We start from the raw sequence: 18113 nt of genomic DNA, 5'->3' as shown, positions 1-18113 counted from the left end.
TGCTAAGTGAAAAAGAAAACCATGAATCAACATTATACATATGAAGGAATCACAGTAACATTGCAAGGAAACATTCCAATGGTTAGAAAAAAGATCAGAAGAAAATGTGTGAAAATGTTAGGAGTGGTTATAGTCGGGTAAGGAGAATATGGGTGTTCCCCTGCTTTTGTGTTCCTGAATTTTACATATTTGCTCATTAATTGAAGAAATTTACAGTGTTTTGGGGTGGGGAAAGGTGACCTGTGCAGAGGTTGCTGAGTGGAAGAGGACAGACAGATGTGTGGGGAAGACTTGCGCAGCGGGGATGGAAGGAACCATAAGCCTGTTCTGGGGTAGCTGTGTGATGAGGGACACGATGCAACTGCTTTTATAACATCTGCAAGTGGCACAGATCAAAGAAATACCATTACAAATGTATTTCTAAAAAAGGGTCAACTTTGTTCATTAAATCACAGAAATGCAAATTTTAAAAATGCATTAAAATTTTATTTAAAAATGTTTTTCACCTACCAGCTTGGTAAAGATTTGAAAGGGTGGTAATGCTGAGAATGTGAGAAACAAAAAAAACAAAAAGCAACCAGAGATCCCCAACACACGAGGCATGTACACCAGTGCTGCCATTCAAGCCAGTTCTGAAATGAACATGTCTTTTCCTATAGATATTCTACCCTTAGAAATCAAGGAAAGGAGTTCAAGGTACATGCCCTCCACACACAGGGTTGTTTGTTGTGGTTGTTAAACTGTTTATTACAGTGAAAATTAGAAGTGACCTAAGGCATACTGAAAGCAGACTGGTTAGTAAGTTATACATTCAGTGAAATACCATAAACCCTTTAAAGAGAATAAGAGAGACCTTTGTGCATTCAAATTTAAAAATCTAGTGTGTGAAGGCGATTCTATAGCAGACTGTTAGTATTGGTTGCTCCTGGGCTGGGGAGAGGATATCTTTGGGTATACTCATATACCACACAATATACCACACAAGAACTTGGCTGTGCTCATATTTGAAAAAGCAACGGTGGTATCTGCAGGGTACTGTAGGACTTTGGTGATGAAAATCAGTGCAGCTGAGCGTCTCTCGCTGCAGGGCCTCTGTGTGGCCAGCTGTACAGAGGGACAGGAGGCCTCTGGGAAGAGACTGAGTTTGGTTTAGGGTGCCACCTGTCGCTAGAGCTGCTGAAGTCACTGGGTGCCATCATGGGGGCTCTATGTGGCTGGCAGATAATATAATGGCACGGGGCCTCTTGGGGTGTGCATCACTGAAAGAAAAACTTCAGTGCTGAGGACAAACCTCATAAAATATTTTTAAGCCCCACAAGTCCTGATGGTGGAGTGCCTTTTGAAAGATGGTGGTCCGAGCACAGGAGTCTGTGGGGGTGTCAGGGACTGGCAGGGGCTGGCTGCCCTGCCCACACAGGGAAGCTTCTGCAGCAGCTATGTGCACACAGCACTGCGGCTCTCATTTTCTTTCGAATCACAGGCAGTAATCCGTGTTAGACCACCTTACTCCTGGCTGTATTTGCAGTAACTCCACTATTTTTCTCTCCTGTAGTTATGGCTAGTACAAAGGTTGCCACTGATATAAGAGATATAGCTACTATGACCACTACTTCTGCTACTACTGCTACTGCTACTCAGGTCCAACATTTAAGCTCATCACGCCCAGAGTCTGAAGAAAAAACACCAGCATCTCAGTCAGGTAAGTGCTTGTTTGCTGAGCTCCTCCCCTAATTGCAGAGCAGCGGAATCCAGTCAGTCCTTTGCCAAGGGCGCCGGGGCCTCCTTATAAAGACACTATGAAATGCCGGCAACAGGAGTAGGAACGAGAAGTGGATTCTAGTTTAAGCCCTGGGACTATGGTGAAAGCTTGGGGATAAGCTGCCTTACTTCCTACTCTCTATTTCTCTTCTTCAAAAGGGGCCAGTAAAAATGACCCTGCTTACAGCACAGGGCTGAGAGTCAGTAACTGTGCAAAGGCCCAGTATAAACCCGAACATGAACACAAACAGAACACAGTCCTACTATGAGGCTGTAGCTCCTGTGAGGATTACGCTGGGCTCTCAGCTAAAGGCTGACTGACTTGTAGGCTCAGAGAACTTCTTTGGGATTTTTCTGGGGCAGAGAGCCCAGGGAGAGGTGAATGTTTCAGTGCACCGTGGATCATCCTCTGTACAAATTTAAAACAAAGGAGAAAAATGCAGAAGGGACGGAAATAATGTTCTGGTGGCTGTGGGAGAAAAGCCGGCATTACTCTCAAACGCGGGGTCTTTCCCTTTTCTGCCACTACTCGGTTGGTCCTAATTATGGCTAAGCGGTCTCATCAGGAGTCTCCCTCTTCTTTTCGAAATCTTCAGTCCTCACATGGCATCTACCGTGTCCAATGGGTCCTCCTAACTGCCCAGTGCTTGAAGTTCCAAGCAGCAATAGGTAATTTCCCCTGGAGCCAGGCAGCGCTTTCTTTTTCAGAGTACTCTTTTGAAATCCTGAAGGCAGATTTTATCATTTCAACTCTGAGGGACCCAGAAGAGATGAAAGAAGAATTTTTAAGAGAGGTAAGATTTTTTGTCTTCTAATCTTGATCAGTCAGACAACTCGCCAGTGCAAAGCAATTTATCAAAAACAGAAACAGGAAGAGAAAATGCTTTGGAAAATCAGCTTATTTTGTTCTGCCATCACTTTGGTTCATGGTAGCAGGCTGGCTATGTGTCAGGATCTTTTCAGATCTTTTTCTACCTCTCCAACATTTTCCCTGAGATCTTTTCTCTTTTTTTCAGTCAAGACAGCACAGTCAGAAGGACTGTTAAATTTGGCTTTCCACTTATTCTTTCTATGACCTGGACAAGTAATTTAGTCTGAGTCTGTCTCCTCATGAAATAGGAATGATAATACATAATTCATATGGCTGCTGTTATGATTAAATCATGTATTCCATATAAAGGTCTAGCAAATTGTCTGACACAGTTGGTACTCAATAAATGTTAGCTATTACTATCAACATTACTACTACAGTGTTCTCAGTTTACATTCTTCTAGGCCCCCTTTTTCCCATGTACTTTTTTTTTTTTCTTTTTCTTTTGGTCTTTTTGAGACAGCGTCTTGCTGTGCAGTTCAGGCTGGTCTCGAACTTGCAAGGATCCTCCTGCCTCAGCCTCCTGAGTGCTGGGATTACAGACGTGCGCCACCACGCCTGGCTTCCTATGTACTTTAAAAAAGAAATGGAACTATCTGCAGGGCACTGACAGGACTTTGGTGACTGAACACAAGAGTAGTTGAGGATGCCTGGGTCTCAGTATTGTGGGATAGGAGGTTGTTTCTAAATACTGACAGAAAAGGCTCAAACTGATGACTGAACATGTCCTACGGGCACATTCTCAACTATATCAGAACAATCATAGGCTATCAGGGCTAGAGAGTACCCTACAGATCATCTAGCCAACATAATTTCACACATAAGGAAACAAATTGGCATTTATTAGTAGCTTGTTGCAGTTTATTCACAGGGCCAAAGGAATAGCACCCAGGCAATTCGTTCTAGACTTTCACAAGATCAAGTTTCTAGAAAGACAGTGTGTGTGCCTCTGCAAGTTTGCATGTGAGTCCACGCCGACCAAGAGTAGAGCAGGGAATTGGAGAGCTTTTGTAGTTCACTACTGAAAGAACAAGAACAAATGATATAATTCAGCATCTTGTAAGTTTCTTAGCAAATTTCAAGGGCTAAAATTGCAGTGTGAGTATTACAGCTACAAAAGTTAAGTATCTTTTTTGGAAGTTGTTTATCCTTAAGGTAGATGTACTGTATTTTGTTCTGATCTGGACCTTTAAGCTCCTCCCTCCCCAGTATTAGGGAATTGAACCATTGTACTGAGGTATATCCCTAGCCCCTCCCCCTTTTCTTTTTAAATTTTGAAGCAGGGCCTTGCTAAATCATTAAGTTGCCCAGGCTGGACTCAAGCTTTCGATCCTCCTGCCTCAGCCTCTCAGAGCACTGGGATTACAGGCATGTGCCATCATGCATGGCTCCATAAGTACACGTTAGGTAATATCCTCATTGAAGTTTTGGATACCAAACCAGAAGGCATCTACCTTTTATTTCAAATTGGAGCCAATGGGAAAACTTGAGTTAAAATAGGAAATTTCATCTTCTGGGCAACTTTGGTGGACTGTACCTAGTCCATAAATGGGATGACCATGTTAAAGGTTAGAGTTCCTACCTCATAGATTTAGAGACTGGAGTTAGCCTGGGCATTGTAGCATATGCCTGTAACCCCAGCTACTTGAGAGATTAAAGTAGGAGCATCAAGAGTTTGAGCCCAACCAGGTAGCTTAGTGAGACTCTGTATCAGAACAGAATAGAAAAGGGTTGGGAGGATAGCTCAGTGGTAGGTGCTTGTGTAGTATGCACAAGGCCCTGGGTTCCATCACAAGCAGTGTAAAATGAAATAAAATAAAGTAAAGTATCAAAAAGAACTGGTTAGGACAAAGTATATGTGTGGGAAGGTAAGGTGTATATTACTAGTTTTAGTAGCATTTCAGGTTTTGTCCTTTTTTTTTGTTACTGGGGATTGAACTCAGGGCTTGGTGCTTGCCAGGCAGGTGCTGTGCTGCTGAGCTACATCTCTGGCCCTAAAATTTCACATACAAGGCAAAGAAATATCTGAAGCCAACCTTTCCCAGTTTGAGGAATAGAGACAAAAACCATTGTAAAAGACACATACAGGGCTCAAGAGCTTGATTTCGATAGTGGTTCTAAACTAAGTAGTAGTAATGATGTTTAAGGAGAAATAAGCAAATGAACAACCCTTCCAAAAACAAAAAAACCCAGCCTGGCCTCAGTCCTTAGAGATTTTCTATTTAATTGTTCGGTGGTGGAGCCCAGGAACCAGCCCTACTTTTATACTCCCCAGTGATTCTGATGAACAGTGAAGATTGAGAACCACCGATTTGGTCATTTATTTCCCTTTGTCTTTCCCGCGCCCCCAACAAAACTGATTTATGCACTTTCCCACGGGCGCAGGTGCTAATGAAGAAGGGCAGAAATCTGGAGAGGCCAAGAAAAAAAAAGGGTTTGGGATAGATGGACCTGATGGGTATACGAGGGAATAGTTAAGAGCTAGAGAACCACAGGGCATAAAATAGCATCACTAGTGTGTTTCTTTTTTTGTGTGGTGCTGGGGGTTGATCTCCAGTTCTTACACGTTACCACCAAGCTGCACCATCAACGCTATTTCTCTCTTCTTGATGTTTCAGATCCAAGAAGTCTTAAACCTTATATTAGGCCACGAGCAATTCACATTGAAATGGGTTGGCTTTGAAGTGAACAAAAAGTAGCACACGTCTACTGATCTGCAGATTCCCTTTTACTCAGTCTTCTCTGGATTTTTACTAAGTTTTGGTTGATTCCTAAAAGAACAGGACTGGAAATAACTTTGCAATATGCTAGAAGGCGCAGACCTACAAGTAGCACCAAAGCAAACTACATATAAAACCTGCATTCTTGGATTTTATGATGAAACAGATGAGCAGAAGATGGCAGAAGGTGGGAACAAAAACCTCGAGAGAGTCAGGCAAGGACAGACACCTGAGCCGAACACCAGTGCTGAAAAGAAAGCCATGAATCTGTCTAAGAATGCAAGCGAACACAGTAGTGGTTTAGGAAAGCAAATGTGGCTGCATTTCCAGAGCTGCGGACTGAACCACGGGCTTCATGTATACCAGGCTAGCGTTCTACCTCTGTGTGTTTGCAGCTCCACAACACAGAATGTATTAATGCCAGCTACCTGTCCTATACCGAAGAAATATTTTTACCTGTACACTGGGTAATTTTAAGGCATGTTATTCTTAATATTAAAATATATCAGAATAATATTCTTGCATACATGTTCTTTTTTTCCTGTGTCCTAAGCACGCAGATGCACATTAGAAGGTAGTAACATGTCAAATACAGTAGCAACTTTAGTCTGAAATGTTTAAAGTTAAAGTTTATTTGTATTCTTTGTAGGAATATCAATAAAAGACCTCAAATGTATCTATATCTGTACATGTACAAGAACCGTCAAAAATTATTCACAGAACAAAAATAAATCTTCTTTAGAACAAACCCAGGTAATGTAATGCAGATATGGATCTCACATATGGAACAATCTAAGTGCTACTTAGCACAAAAATATGGCTTTGAAAATAAAATAAAATCTTGGGTTTTCTTTTTCTAAGGTGTATTTCTCTTTCTTGAAATAAAAAATAAATTATTTAGCGTTATTGTTGTAAAATAGTCATGTGTATTAACACACTCTTATTAAGGCCCTGGAGATGAAAAACAAAATAAATTTGGAAGGTAAATTCCTCTCAGGTGTGATCCAGGTAAGTACGATGCTATGAGCTTAAGTTGATTTTGATGTAACTAAGAAAGGTCAAGCACCAGTCAACATTTAACCTTTACTAGTTAGCTTTATTTGCAGGATAGTGGTCATTAAGTCAGTATTTAACCTATTGGTGAACTGAGAATTGAAACTTTTCTTTGGGAGTTTGGAAGTGACATCAACCAGATGGTCATATGTAAACCTTATACCCTACACAGAGCACAGAGACTCGAAACTCTGCTCCTGTGGAGATCTCGCCCCCCTCCAATGGGTAAGTCTGGTTTTCAATCTCAAACAAAAAAACTGCACTGGGGAAGATGAAAGTACTTGAATGAAAAGTAACAACTGAGTAGGAAATAAAATGCATGCTGAAATACGATCCAAATCTACCACTTTGCTTGGATGGTTCACTGCATGAGTCAAGTCTAACTAGGTTGGTTACTCAAACACCTGAGGATTAACTGATCAGAAAACAAAGTTGCTACTTTTTGTATTTTACTCTGATCAGTGATGTTCAACTCTATTTCTGATTCCCTGGTATCAATGATGATATCTAAGACCCTTGAGACAATGTCAAACCAAATCAAGTTCAAGTCACTTTAACTTACATATACATATAACACATATAGTACATTCTTGAGAGAACTGCCATAAAATCTAATAAATGAGAGCACATCTAAAAATTCAAGAAAGTTTGGGAATTACTGTTCTATAAAATATATTAACATTCAGAAAAGGAAGCCCTAGGAATTGTGTATTTTCTATGAGCATGGACATGTTATCTACAGAAACTGTGTATTACTGGGGGTTGAACCCAGGGCCTGCACACATCATCAGTACTTTTTTACTGTGAGACAGAGTCTCACTAAGTTGCTAAGTTGCCTAGGCTGGGCTCAAACTTGTGATCCTCCTGCCTCAGCCTTCCAGAAATCTAGGATTACAGGTGTGCATCACCACACTCAGTTTATGTCTATATATTTTAAAAGTGGGCAAGGGACGGATATCAACCTCCCTGTCTCCTTGAATCTTTGAGTTACTGAGAAGACTGCTATGTCCCCTTCTGGATCCAGTCTTCCTTGGTTTTTCCTCATAAGATATTTATTCTGTCTCATGCAAATTTCATTAGTTTTGTCCTTTCGAAACTCAAAAGCATTCATAACTGGGTCATGATAATAAGAAAATGCAGCTTGAACTAATAATAATAATTCAAACATGAAAAGAGATTCTATTTAAAAATTCAACACCTCAACATTTCTTGCCTTTAGGAAACTAATGTAAGTCCTTTCAATTGACATCTAGATTTTTAAAAAAAAAAAAATATCCCAGGTAACAGGTAAAAAGGAAACTATTTATTGTTGGGGCAAGCAGGGCACTTCACTACTAGACTTGGGAAAAGGGAATGGAGAGAAGAAAAGTCCTTTAGGATCTCCATACTCTGAGGGAGAGGTGGCCTCCAAAGTGTAGCTGAAAATGTAGTGATGCTGTGGTATAAGCTCTGTGGCTTCTGGGTCTGACCCAATGTCACGTCTTGACTGGTGCTGAGCCTGGGCGTCAGCTACACTGTGGCAGACTGATGGGACTGGGTAATCCTGAAGGGGTGCGGGGTGCTTCCCCCGGCTCAGCCCCATACCCAATCTTGTCGGGAACTCTAAACTGGAAGTGACTAGCGCTAAATCTGGATGGAAGCAAAACAAATAATAAGATAAACTCAGTTGATGGCAGTCATCTTTTTCTGGGACTTTCAATTAAGAACTCTATTCCCAATGGGATGTACCTCTGAGGATGGAGTGAAGCAAGGGGTCTACAGAACCATTCACCCATAAATAAATGCTGCAGGTAGAGTAATACCTGAAAAGCTTTGCTTCTAAAGTCAAGCTTAGTGCTTATAGAAGTCTTAGACAGAAAATCTTACTTTTTTATTCACTCTCCAACCCCATGAAAGACAAAGGGGAAAGCACATCAGTCAGAAAGTTAATTATGACCAACTTGATATTCAGAGCAAAAACCTACAGCAGTGTAATTACCTCTTTTTGCCACATGTACTTACCCAAGGACTGTCTCCCAGATAGAAACAGTGCCTGGAACACAGGTAAGTGCTCGAGTGCTTGTTATGGTGACCTAATTATAATCTCTCCTCTGTCGCTGCTTTTATTGCAGAGACTTGGATTAATGATGGGCTGATGGAAATACAACTTTTTCCTTCAGTGATGTAACAGGGAACTATGAAGCTCTTTTCCTGAACTCTAATGTTGTCCCTGTTAATGGCCAAGTCTGGCTGTAGGTAAGCACCTCACCTGAATCCCCAATTCCATTCAGCCCTGGTTTACCCTCCATAAAGTGGGGATACACTGAGGGAAATGGCAGCAAGTACAAGACATGGTTGTCATAAGCAATCAGCTTCCCTTCAACCATGTACCTCCTGCCAGCGAGACAAATGTATGTATATATTGGGACTGAAGAAAAGGCCAATTAAGTCACACCCCCATAAAAACTGTCATGTACTGCTGCCTTCTTTCATACTTAAAAAATCTTTCAGAATAAATTCTGTAGGTTGCAGCATTCTCTAAAGAAATACTTAAAAAAAATGACAAGTATATTCAAAGAATTCATCTAAAATTTAACATCTGGTAACAGCTCTTGAGTTTTCACCTTCTAACCTTCTTATTTCTTCTTCTTATTTTATTTTCATCGCTTCATTCAAGATAACCTGATAGTGCAGGGCTGCATAATATGTCCAAATGTTTCATCTTCCAATGAAGACTGCCCTCTGAGGAGGCTAACAAGATACAGCACATTCATCAAAAACATGGTATTTTTGTGTCTCCTCCAAATCCTCAATATAATTTTATCAGCCCTCTGGAGTCCATAACCATGCTTGAAAGACTTCCACATCTCAATGCAAGACGTCACCTACATTACATACTTAAGGCCACTGAAACTGACAATTCTTTTACTAGGATTTCTAGGGCACAATTTCAGGCTTTAAAAGGAATGAGTTAAATTTTGCTAGAACTGAGAATAAGCCACAAAGAACAGATCTGTTTATGCCTCTCCCCAAACTAACAAATATGTTTCAGAACTGGTAACCTTTATTCCTATTAAATGATTTTGATTAGTGTGCCCTCCGTTTAGAGGGAAGAGATAAGCATTTATAAAATAACTACTAAGGGTCAAGTAAAAATACTATACAGTATAGTGTCGCGATAGCTAGGCATTTAAGTCTGAAGATCTAAGCACAATGAGAAGCTCTTATTTTAGATCACTGGTAGAAATGGGCTGTTATGATGAAAAATATTTTAAAAGGCTGTGGGTTGGGAGCTTTGAAGAGGTTGCTTAAATGACAGAGTCAACAAAAAGATCCACCTGAGAGAGGGCTGAGCTCAATAGTAGAAATGCAAGCCTAGAACTCGGTAAAAGGAGGGCTTGGCGTCTATGCCTGGGCTTCACTATAAAGAGGGAACTATACACGTAGTCTTCTTCCCTTGTGTAGAACAACTCATATTATAGGAACAGCCCATGGGTACAACTCCCTAAGGTCTGCTCTCTCTCTTCCCCCTTTATTTAAAAAAAATTCTTAAAGTGTGTAATTTAAAATAAACTCATTTGAGAACTACTGTTGCTTTCTCGATGTAAAACAACTGCTTAGGTCCTGCTTAAAGAGACTCAAGGCTCTTTTAAAATTGTATCTGTATGCTGACGGCACAGAAGGCATGACTGCTTCCTCATCGTGCAGTTATATGTACATATGTGTGAATATTACGTATATATACTTGTATATATACTGTCCATTGAACAAGTAACAAACAGCCTGTACTTCTGGTAACGTCATCCCAGATGACATTCTATACCTCTGGAGAAAAATTCTTTTCCACGACATTTTTTGTCTTAGAATAAGCCATGGATGATAAATGGGTCATTACTGCCAAATCTACCACAAGTGTGGGAATAACAGTTGGAAAGTGCCACCCTGACACAGTTTTCTTTTTTTAAGCAAGACTTTTAAGAGTGTTATTTCAGGTTTGGATTTCCTTTCCAAATTATACTGAGGGAATAAGACGAAGAAGCAGCAGTTTAAATATTGGAGATAAAATTACCCTGCCTGTAGTACAATGGATAAAATCTTTATCCCAAACAAAAAATATTACTTTACAAATACAAAAAAACTTGATAGGCAATATTCAGAGATTCCTGCTATGTTGTGGTTAGCCCTTTTCTGTGTGGAAGAAAGGGTATTTATTTCAGATGGCTTATGAACAGTGTATCGGAGTCATCTCTCCTGGGGAGAGAAACCCTATTGGTGATGACTGCTCCCACCATGGGCAGTGGATGTATGAACATGAAGACTGTATGTCGAGACACAAATATTTATAGTTTTTCCTCTAAAGAGGAAAAAGAACACCCTTTATTACAATAAGAGTGAAAAATAAAAAAGCCCATATTTAAAACAGAAAATTCCCATCTGCTGTAGACAGAGAAAATAGACATATTGACTGGAGTTCAGTAGACATCACTCCTAAAGTCCGGCTTTGATGCAACCACTTTTATCTCTGCCTCCTAAAACAGTGAGTGCCCAGGTTAGGCTAGTTGTCTGACCACAATCAGTCCTGGTTGATCAGGGCATAAATTATTGTTCTGTATAGACCTTGGGATCTGCATGTCTTCCTAAACGGCAAGGGAACCAGAATGGGGCTTCTACACTGGCAGATGAATCCCTGAAAAAATTCATTCTAACAATGTCCTATTGCACTCCATGTGCTTCTAGATAGATACTTGGTCTCTACCTACCGAACCCACAGGCTCATTTCTCACTCGCACATAGTTACAGTTCCTACTTTTCCTCCTAGAACAACTGCAGTGCTTTCAACAAGAGCAAAACAATAATAAAAATAGTAATAATTAAAAAGGTAATCTACATTATTAACTTCCTTTTGGTATATTACAGTGGCATTTTCTGTACACGGCCCAGAACTAAGTTCCCTATGTACACATAGACTGGGAGAAGTGCGACCTTGGAAGTCTTCACTTATGTCCTGAAAGACAAGTTCCTTTCTTCACTTGAGTTTCTCACTACATTGCCATTGTGAATTAGCAACATTCTGTAAACCTGGAGGGGCTGAGTAAAGGGCTGGGAAGAGGAGAGTGGGGAAGTTTCCTTCGGTCTCCTTCCACAGTCTGTGTTCACAAAGTCTGTCAGCAGCTGCTGTTTTTGAATTCACCATTCTCCGTGATGGAAAGCTTGGTGGGATTGGTGGGGGAGATGCCATTGCGGACCTGCATGCTGTACCGCTCCTTCACTTGGGTCAGCGCGCTCATCAGCCTGGTGTTGGCGGAATCCAGGGACACGATCCGTTTTTCCTATAACACACCAATCATGGCTTTATTCAGCTTATATGGAAGAAACAATACCCTTTCTTTACTGAACGACCTAGTCCAATGCTTTCTCTCACACAGTGGTATGCATGGTGCTTCCCAAACAAATGGAACGTCTCTGCCTCTTTCTGCACACTGGTTAGGTTCAGTTTCCCTTATTTTCTTTTTCTCCTCCATTTTCTCTCTCTTTCCCCTTCCAGCACAGCAGGACTTGTTATCGGTCCTGCCAATCTCTTGGAACATGAGACTGTTTTGTACAAGTGACATCACATGTTACTTCAGACTATGCAACGGTAGCGTCAAGAGGCCTTATTATATTAAGTACTTTTGGTAAAAACTGAAACATGAAAATTAGGTGGCAAAGAAAGAAGCACCAGAGGTTTCATTTCACAGAAGAGAAGTGCATGTGATCGATGGGTTCTTATTCCCAAAAGAGGGCATAACAGTCACATTTAGAAAGGGTTCACATTGTGCTCAAAATTGAAACAATACATGGTGGCAGTTTAAAGTCACCATAAAGTGAGGATGCAAGAGCAAGAGGAGACAAAAGCAGCCAAAAGCTCAGACGGAGGAGTTATTTGAATATGGGGAGGGAGACAGGGCTTGAAAAGGGGATGCTATAAACATAACACATGAGAACAAATAGAGAACACAGGCTCCTAGACCCATTCCAGCTCAGAGTTACTCCAGGAAAGCTACCCAATAAGGAGAATGCTTTATATGACTTTTGAGTGTCTGAAAAAAAATAATGCTTCAGAATCACATTTTGGAAGCACAGGTTGCTGAATACACACACACATACACACACACACACACACACACACACACAAAGGGGAAGAGAAAGGGAGGCGAGGAATGGGAGGGGAGGGGAACGAAGGGAATGGAAGGGAAGGGAAGGGAAGGGAAGGGAAGGGAAGGGAAGGGAAGGGAAGGGAAGGGAAGGGAAGGGAAGGGGAGAAAATAAACCAAAGGGGAAAAGATTTAAAAAAAAGTTGATGTAAAGGAAAGACCAGTTTAATTAAAAAAAAAAAATATCCAATCAAAACATCATTCTCACAACCATCAGGAGAGACACTCAGCTTTGGTAGCTAGGTAATCATCCCAAACCTTCCCAACACAAAGTCTGTATTTTTCAGAAAATAAGTGTATGCAGAGAAAGTACAGTCTTTATCTATACTCATGAAATTAAAAAGAAAATAGCCCATGAGGAAGAACTGTAAAGTTAAAAGGAGTTTGTCTACCCTGGGAAGTTTTGAATTTGCCCGGGAAGAGCATGGTAAGGGTTAGTCATGGGATGTTTGAGGAGGCACGAGAGCTGAGGGTTGAGGGTGGATGCTGGTTCTCAATATTAAAGCAGCAGCTACAGAAGGCTGAGGCTGCCAGTGTAGCACCGCTCCACTGGAACACGAAGTCCCAGGAGCATGCAGTGGAGCCCACTGCCCGGGTGCGGGGCGGCGGTCTGGGTGAAATCACTGATAACAAAGAGGGCATCATGTAATGCTTCCCTGTGGTCTCCTGCTGTGCTGTGCGTGGAGTCTGTGTGGCAGCTCTGCTGGTGGCCACCATGTCAAACGTATGAAAACAAAATAAAACAAAACACTAGCTTTTTATTATTGTTAACCTTAAAAAAATTCCTTTCCAAGTGATGAGATACACAAAATCCTCGTTCTTAACTAATCAGTAACCTCAGATTTTTTTTTTTTTTAATTTGGGAGGATTGCTTGTTTTCAGGTCAGGGAAAATGTAAAAAGAAAAGGATCTTTTTTTAAGGACTTTAAAAAATAATTATTTGAAAAATTATAGTCCATAAGGTTTACCAGGAAAACAGTGTAGATCTTTTAAAAGTCAGTGGGGAGGAGCTGATCAGTGGTTGCCAGAAAACAAGAGGTAAGTGCCAAATACAATCCCTCCCCTGAGGGTCAGGAAGGATCCCTAAACAGAAAAACTGCTAATTTACTGAACTAGTTAAAGAGAAGATATTTTAGTATTTGGATGAATAAGGTCCTCATACCGAGGAAAGCAAGACTCTTCAGGATTCATTAAAAAATTCAAGCATTTCCAAAAATTCCTTTGATTCTTAAAGGTTCTTGAAAGAGGCTAAGAATGATTGCAATTATTTATTGCCTACAAAGGTAACAAGTGAAACCAAGCAACCCCCACCTAGACAACTGAGTGTCTCCGGGTGGAGAAACTCCCTTCATAGTTTCCCTATTGCTAACCTGTCAAAATAAAAGTGGAAAAAAAAAATCAAAGCAAATAGAAAATTTGAGTCAAGTTCAGTTGGCCAAAGATGCTCTGACATTTGATTCTGCCTGTACTAGAAGGCAAAGCAATCTAATCCATGCCTGACAGGAAGGGTTTCAGCATGGGGAGTGGAGGAGCTGGAATGTGTAGGAGGCTGGTGCACTGGGCCAAGGCTGGGAACTGCTCAGCTAGAGAACGGACAGGGTTTACTTGCCTTTTTGAATAATCTCATTTCCATTTATGACCTGTAATTTAACACAGTGGAGATATCACTTGCAACAGTAACTAGGCAGTTGCTTTGCTTCTTATAGAGGAAGCCCTTCTCTGTTCTCCATCGGAGTCCCATGGAGAGATTTCTGGGAGTCACACTGTCCCCTCATGCTTGGAAAGGAAAGGTGGCCCATTTCCTGGTCTGATATCTAAGCAATGGTTTTCTTAGTCATCATTACGATCCTCATGTCTGCACTACAAGGTTCAGGATTGGTGATTCTGCCACTAAATTGTGGAGTGCTCATTCTTTTACAGTTCTAGTTAGAAAGTGGCTGTGGCCGGCCTGTGCATGAACTGACTCAGAGAGGCAGAGGCTGAATCCAAGGACAAGCCTTTGCTGTGAGAGCACAGGGCACCTCCGCTCAGAGAGATGAAAACCATGCACGGGACACCTGGATGTTAGTGTTTTGAGAAATGAGAAGCGCTCGGTGTAACTCTAGCATACAGAAAGCAAATGCATTCATTTCAGAAATCTATTTTACTACCAATGGTACTAACGCACCTATGAGGTATATAAAAGCACCTATGAGTTACCTCTCTGGAAAGTTTTCACCCCCAAACATGTCTTCATTCTAATAAACAATGCCAGAGGGCTGTTCTACTCCATCAGCTACTTAGGAGGTAAGATTTATTCTAACAAAAGAAAGGATCAAATATAAAAGGTCATTTGTTATCACGGATGCCAAAGGATGTTTAAAGTCTTTTGCTTAAATAAGATTTTAGCATATCACTGAGATTAAGAAGTTTTCCTTTCAAGGTCACTATTATTTCAAATGTCTTTAGTGGTTATGATTTGTATTATACATGGTACAAAATGTGGTCTAGTGCACTCTGCAAGTATTCTTCAGGGATCCACAGTCTTTACAGTAATGCTTGGGTATGAATGGATAATTTATCATATTTTACCAATCCCAGGATATTTTGACCCATTAGTTGAGAGTGGTTTTTGTTATTGAGTGGTGACCGGGAGTAGCTGGATATTGGTCTATGGAAGGTACCTTCTGTTAAAATATCCAGAGGACCAAACCATTTGAAAACCACTGCCTTGAGGTATGTACCCAGGATATTAATTAGTTTGGGCAGACTGCAGGTCTAAAACTGAGTGAATGCTCTTTGAGGCTAGCATTTCCCCAAACTCTGTACATGAAATCCCAGAGCTTTTGATCCCTGAGCAATCAGATTTCCTCCCTGGCTTTTTCATTCTGTGACTGTGACTTCTGTCTCATACCAAGTTACCCTGCCCTAAATGTCAAAATAAGGAGCAGGCAGTGTAGAAACCTTCAAAAGCTAATGACTAGGTTGTCCCGTCAGCCACCCTGCACACAGCCATCACACTGTGGCACAGCTGAGTTCTCTCTGCTTAAGACTGACTATCACATCGGCTGAAATTATTAAAAAGGTCTGTTTTATCTCTCCTGCTGTGATGACTGTAAAACTCTCCCTACTTTATGCTATTATATTAAAATTCCAAAGGCAGAAACTTATCAGCACTAATTTTCTTGATTCAACTGCCTTCTCTTTCTCTAGGTTTTTCTTAAGCCTCTGGAATGAATTTTTATAGTATGCATAGTGAGATGGCCTTGTCTCTACTACCTGCCCCTTACCCAATTTGGGTACACCTAGTAGGCGTCTTTAAAAAGGATCACGTAAGACAACGAGAACAGCTCTTTTTTCTCAGCCTCCTAATTCCTTTGGAAAATAAAATCCATACCATGTTGACCCTTTCAAGAGAGTAGACTATTAAGTGCATGTTTAATACAGGGGACTCTAACATATACTGGATACTGGCTGGCACGCAGAGAAAGGAGTGGAATATTTATGCATATGTATTCTTACTCTCATTTTTATTTTATACCTTAAGAGTAAGAAATGCAAAGCTGGTGGCTGGTTGTCTTCAGAGCAGTGATATATTCAGTGGCTACCGGAGTTATTATCAAAACTAGACCTGCCTTTTGTTATTCCACTCTAAGAAATATAATCGCATTTTGCACTTACAAAATGAAAAGAAGTCAGAAATATTTCTTGCCTCCTGGATTCTGCTCTGATCGCTGATATGTTTCTCTGAGGTGCTTGTGGCAGCCATAATCTCACGGGTGTCACAGGCACAAGTTATTGCAAACAGAGGCCTAGGTTCTGATTTTATCAACCTTGTCTTAAAGTTTTATCTCAAGAGGCTCTCTAAGCACAGCACCAAGAAGGGCAGCCAAGCACATTCCAAGCAGCAGTGCCAGATCCTCAATCAAAAGGATAACAGGAAAGGTACTTCTATAACCGTGTCTCTGCCTTGCAATTTCAGGACTGTGTGAGGCTAGAGGTTGATGGCAGTGGACGTGACTGACAAGACCGTGAACAGCACAGCCAAGCAATGGTCAGTAGAGGTCACAAGCCAGACACATGCAGGGCATCTTTCAACTCCTTTGAGAATGCTCTCCTTTCCACAAGGAGAGAAACAAACCCCATCATGCACTAGGTTGATATTTGTCAAACAACTCTGCGAAATATACTAATACTTGGCTGGGTTAACAAACTTGTCATCAGTGAAAGAAAGGAAAAATAATGGAGGGCATATAAAAATGCATTTAATCCTCGAAAGGTAATGCCAAGAACTTTTCAGTCCCTCCTTTTCTAGCGTCTGCTTTGTCATTTGCATGGGTAGGAAGTCAGAAAATAACGGTTATTAAAAACAAGTGGCTTCTACTAGATTCACAGCCTGCTTACCTGGGCATCAATTATTTTCTGCTTTGCATCAATAACTGCTTGCATCTCAGCATGATCCTTCTTCAGTTCCTCTTCCACAGCCATTAGCCTAGAATGTGGCAGGAAGGAGGTGTCAGCATTTCACACTGGGCTAGGTAGTGTGGAGAAGAAGAAACTCAAAACTCATCGTATTTCAAGATTTCTAGTTTTTGCTAATGAGAAACCTATAACAATCTTTTCTTTCTTCTCTCTTACCTTCAAAGAAGATAGCCACGGTTGATTTCTCCACCTGTGACTGGATTTCATCTCCTTTGGAACAGTATTTCTCTAATCATTTCCTCTTTTTCCTCTATCAGATCCCTTCCTCAGTATAGCTTATTTCATTGTAACTATGTAATTGTAACTGTAATTCTATAATGTCACTAAATCATTGTAAAACATCAAACTAACCAACAAAAAAACCCCACTGTCTCTTAATATGAAGTATATAGTGACCACGTGCTCTTCCTTTGCACAGCTAAGTGTCTTCAGGGTACTCTATACTTAGTAGGCCTATTTCTTAGCCAGTGCTCACAACCTAACCCACTATGTTTAATTCCTCCGTCTATCCAGTGTCTCAACAGCTCCTTTCTGTTCTCTATTTACATGACCTATGGTTTTGAGTACAGACCCCGACTGCCTGGCTTCAAATCCTGGTGCACCACTGTTATGGCTCATGTCTAGCTGTCCTCTCAAAGCCTCATGCAGTCATAGGAGGGCTTTTTCAGAAGTGGCTGGATCTACAGTATGTGACACTAGAATTGATACATAGTACAATGCTAGGATCAAGGGCACTAGGATCAAGGGTGTGAGTGCTACCCACCCTCAGTAGCCTGGATAAAAGGGGCAGAAAGATGCTGTTAAGGTCCCTTGTTGCTTTGCTACTTTCGGTCCGCCATGAACTGTTTCTTCTCTTTGAGGCCTGTCTGCCAGGTGCCACCCTGCCTTGGAGCCAGCTGATTATGGACTGAAACCCCTATACACTATGAACCAAATAAATCTTTCTTCCTTTAACTTTGGGTGCTGGGTATTTTGGTTCAGCATCAAGAAAAGTAACTAAGATAACCACTGTGTGATCTTGGGCAAGAGACATAATGAATTTTTGCCAGTTTTTTTTTTTTTTTTTTTTTTTTTTTT

The 18113-nt window shown here is 40.9% G+C and overlaps 2 protein-coding genes across 16 annotated transcripts in view; one reads left to right on the top strand and one right to left on the bottom strand.

Annotated features, from left to right (window-relative positions):
• The window catches only part of Linc00083 (long intergenic non-protein coding RNA 83), a 29280-nt gene extending 19749 nt beyond the window's left edge, over positions 1-9531 (top strand). For 5 of the 6 annotated variants that reach the window (XM_005374913.2, XM_005374912.2, XM_005374914.2 and 2 more), the window contains 3 exons: positions 1553-1699; positions 2467-2552; positions 5248-9531. In XM_005374913.2, the coding sequence (XP_005374970.1) occupies positions 1553-1699; positions 2467-2552; positions 5248-5328 (314 nt within the window). In that variant the 3' untranslated portion in view covers positions 5329-9531. The other variant, XM_005374915.1, reaches the window with a different exon arrangement.
• The window catches only part of Rasal2 (RAS protein activator like 2), a 302028-nt gene continuing 289878 nt past the window's right edge, over positions 5964-18113 (bottom strand). For 5 of the 10 annotated variants that reach the window (XM_013521043.1, XM_013521034.1, XM_013521024.1 and 2 more), the window contains 3 exons: positions 16959-17046; positions 14185-14215; positions 5964-11711 (listed from right to left, as the gene is read on the bottom strand). In XM_013521043.1, the coding sequence (XP_013376497.1) occupies positions 11569-11711; positions 14185-14215; positions 16959-17046 (262 nt within the window). In that variant the 3' untranslated portion in view covers positions 5964-11568. The remainder of the gene's footprint in view (positions 11712-14184; positions 14216-16958; positions 17047-18113) is intronic. The other 5 variants (XM_005374927.2, XM_005374926.2, XM_005374920.2 and 2 more) reach the window with 1 other exon arrangement.

Source organism: Chinchilla lanigera, unplaced genomic scaffold (genome assembly GCF_000276665.1).
Source record: "Chinchilla lanigera isolate Chin_1 unplaced genomic scaffold, ChiLan1.0 scaffold00005, whole genome shotgun sequence".
Classification (NCBI taxonomy): Eukaryota; Metazoa; Chordata; class Mammalia; order Rodentia; family Chinchillidae; genus Chinchilla; species Chinchilla lanigera.
The sequence above is the reverse complement of the archived record's forward strand: the minus strand, read 5'-3'. Positions and strand labels throughout refer to the sequence as shown.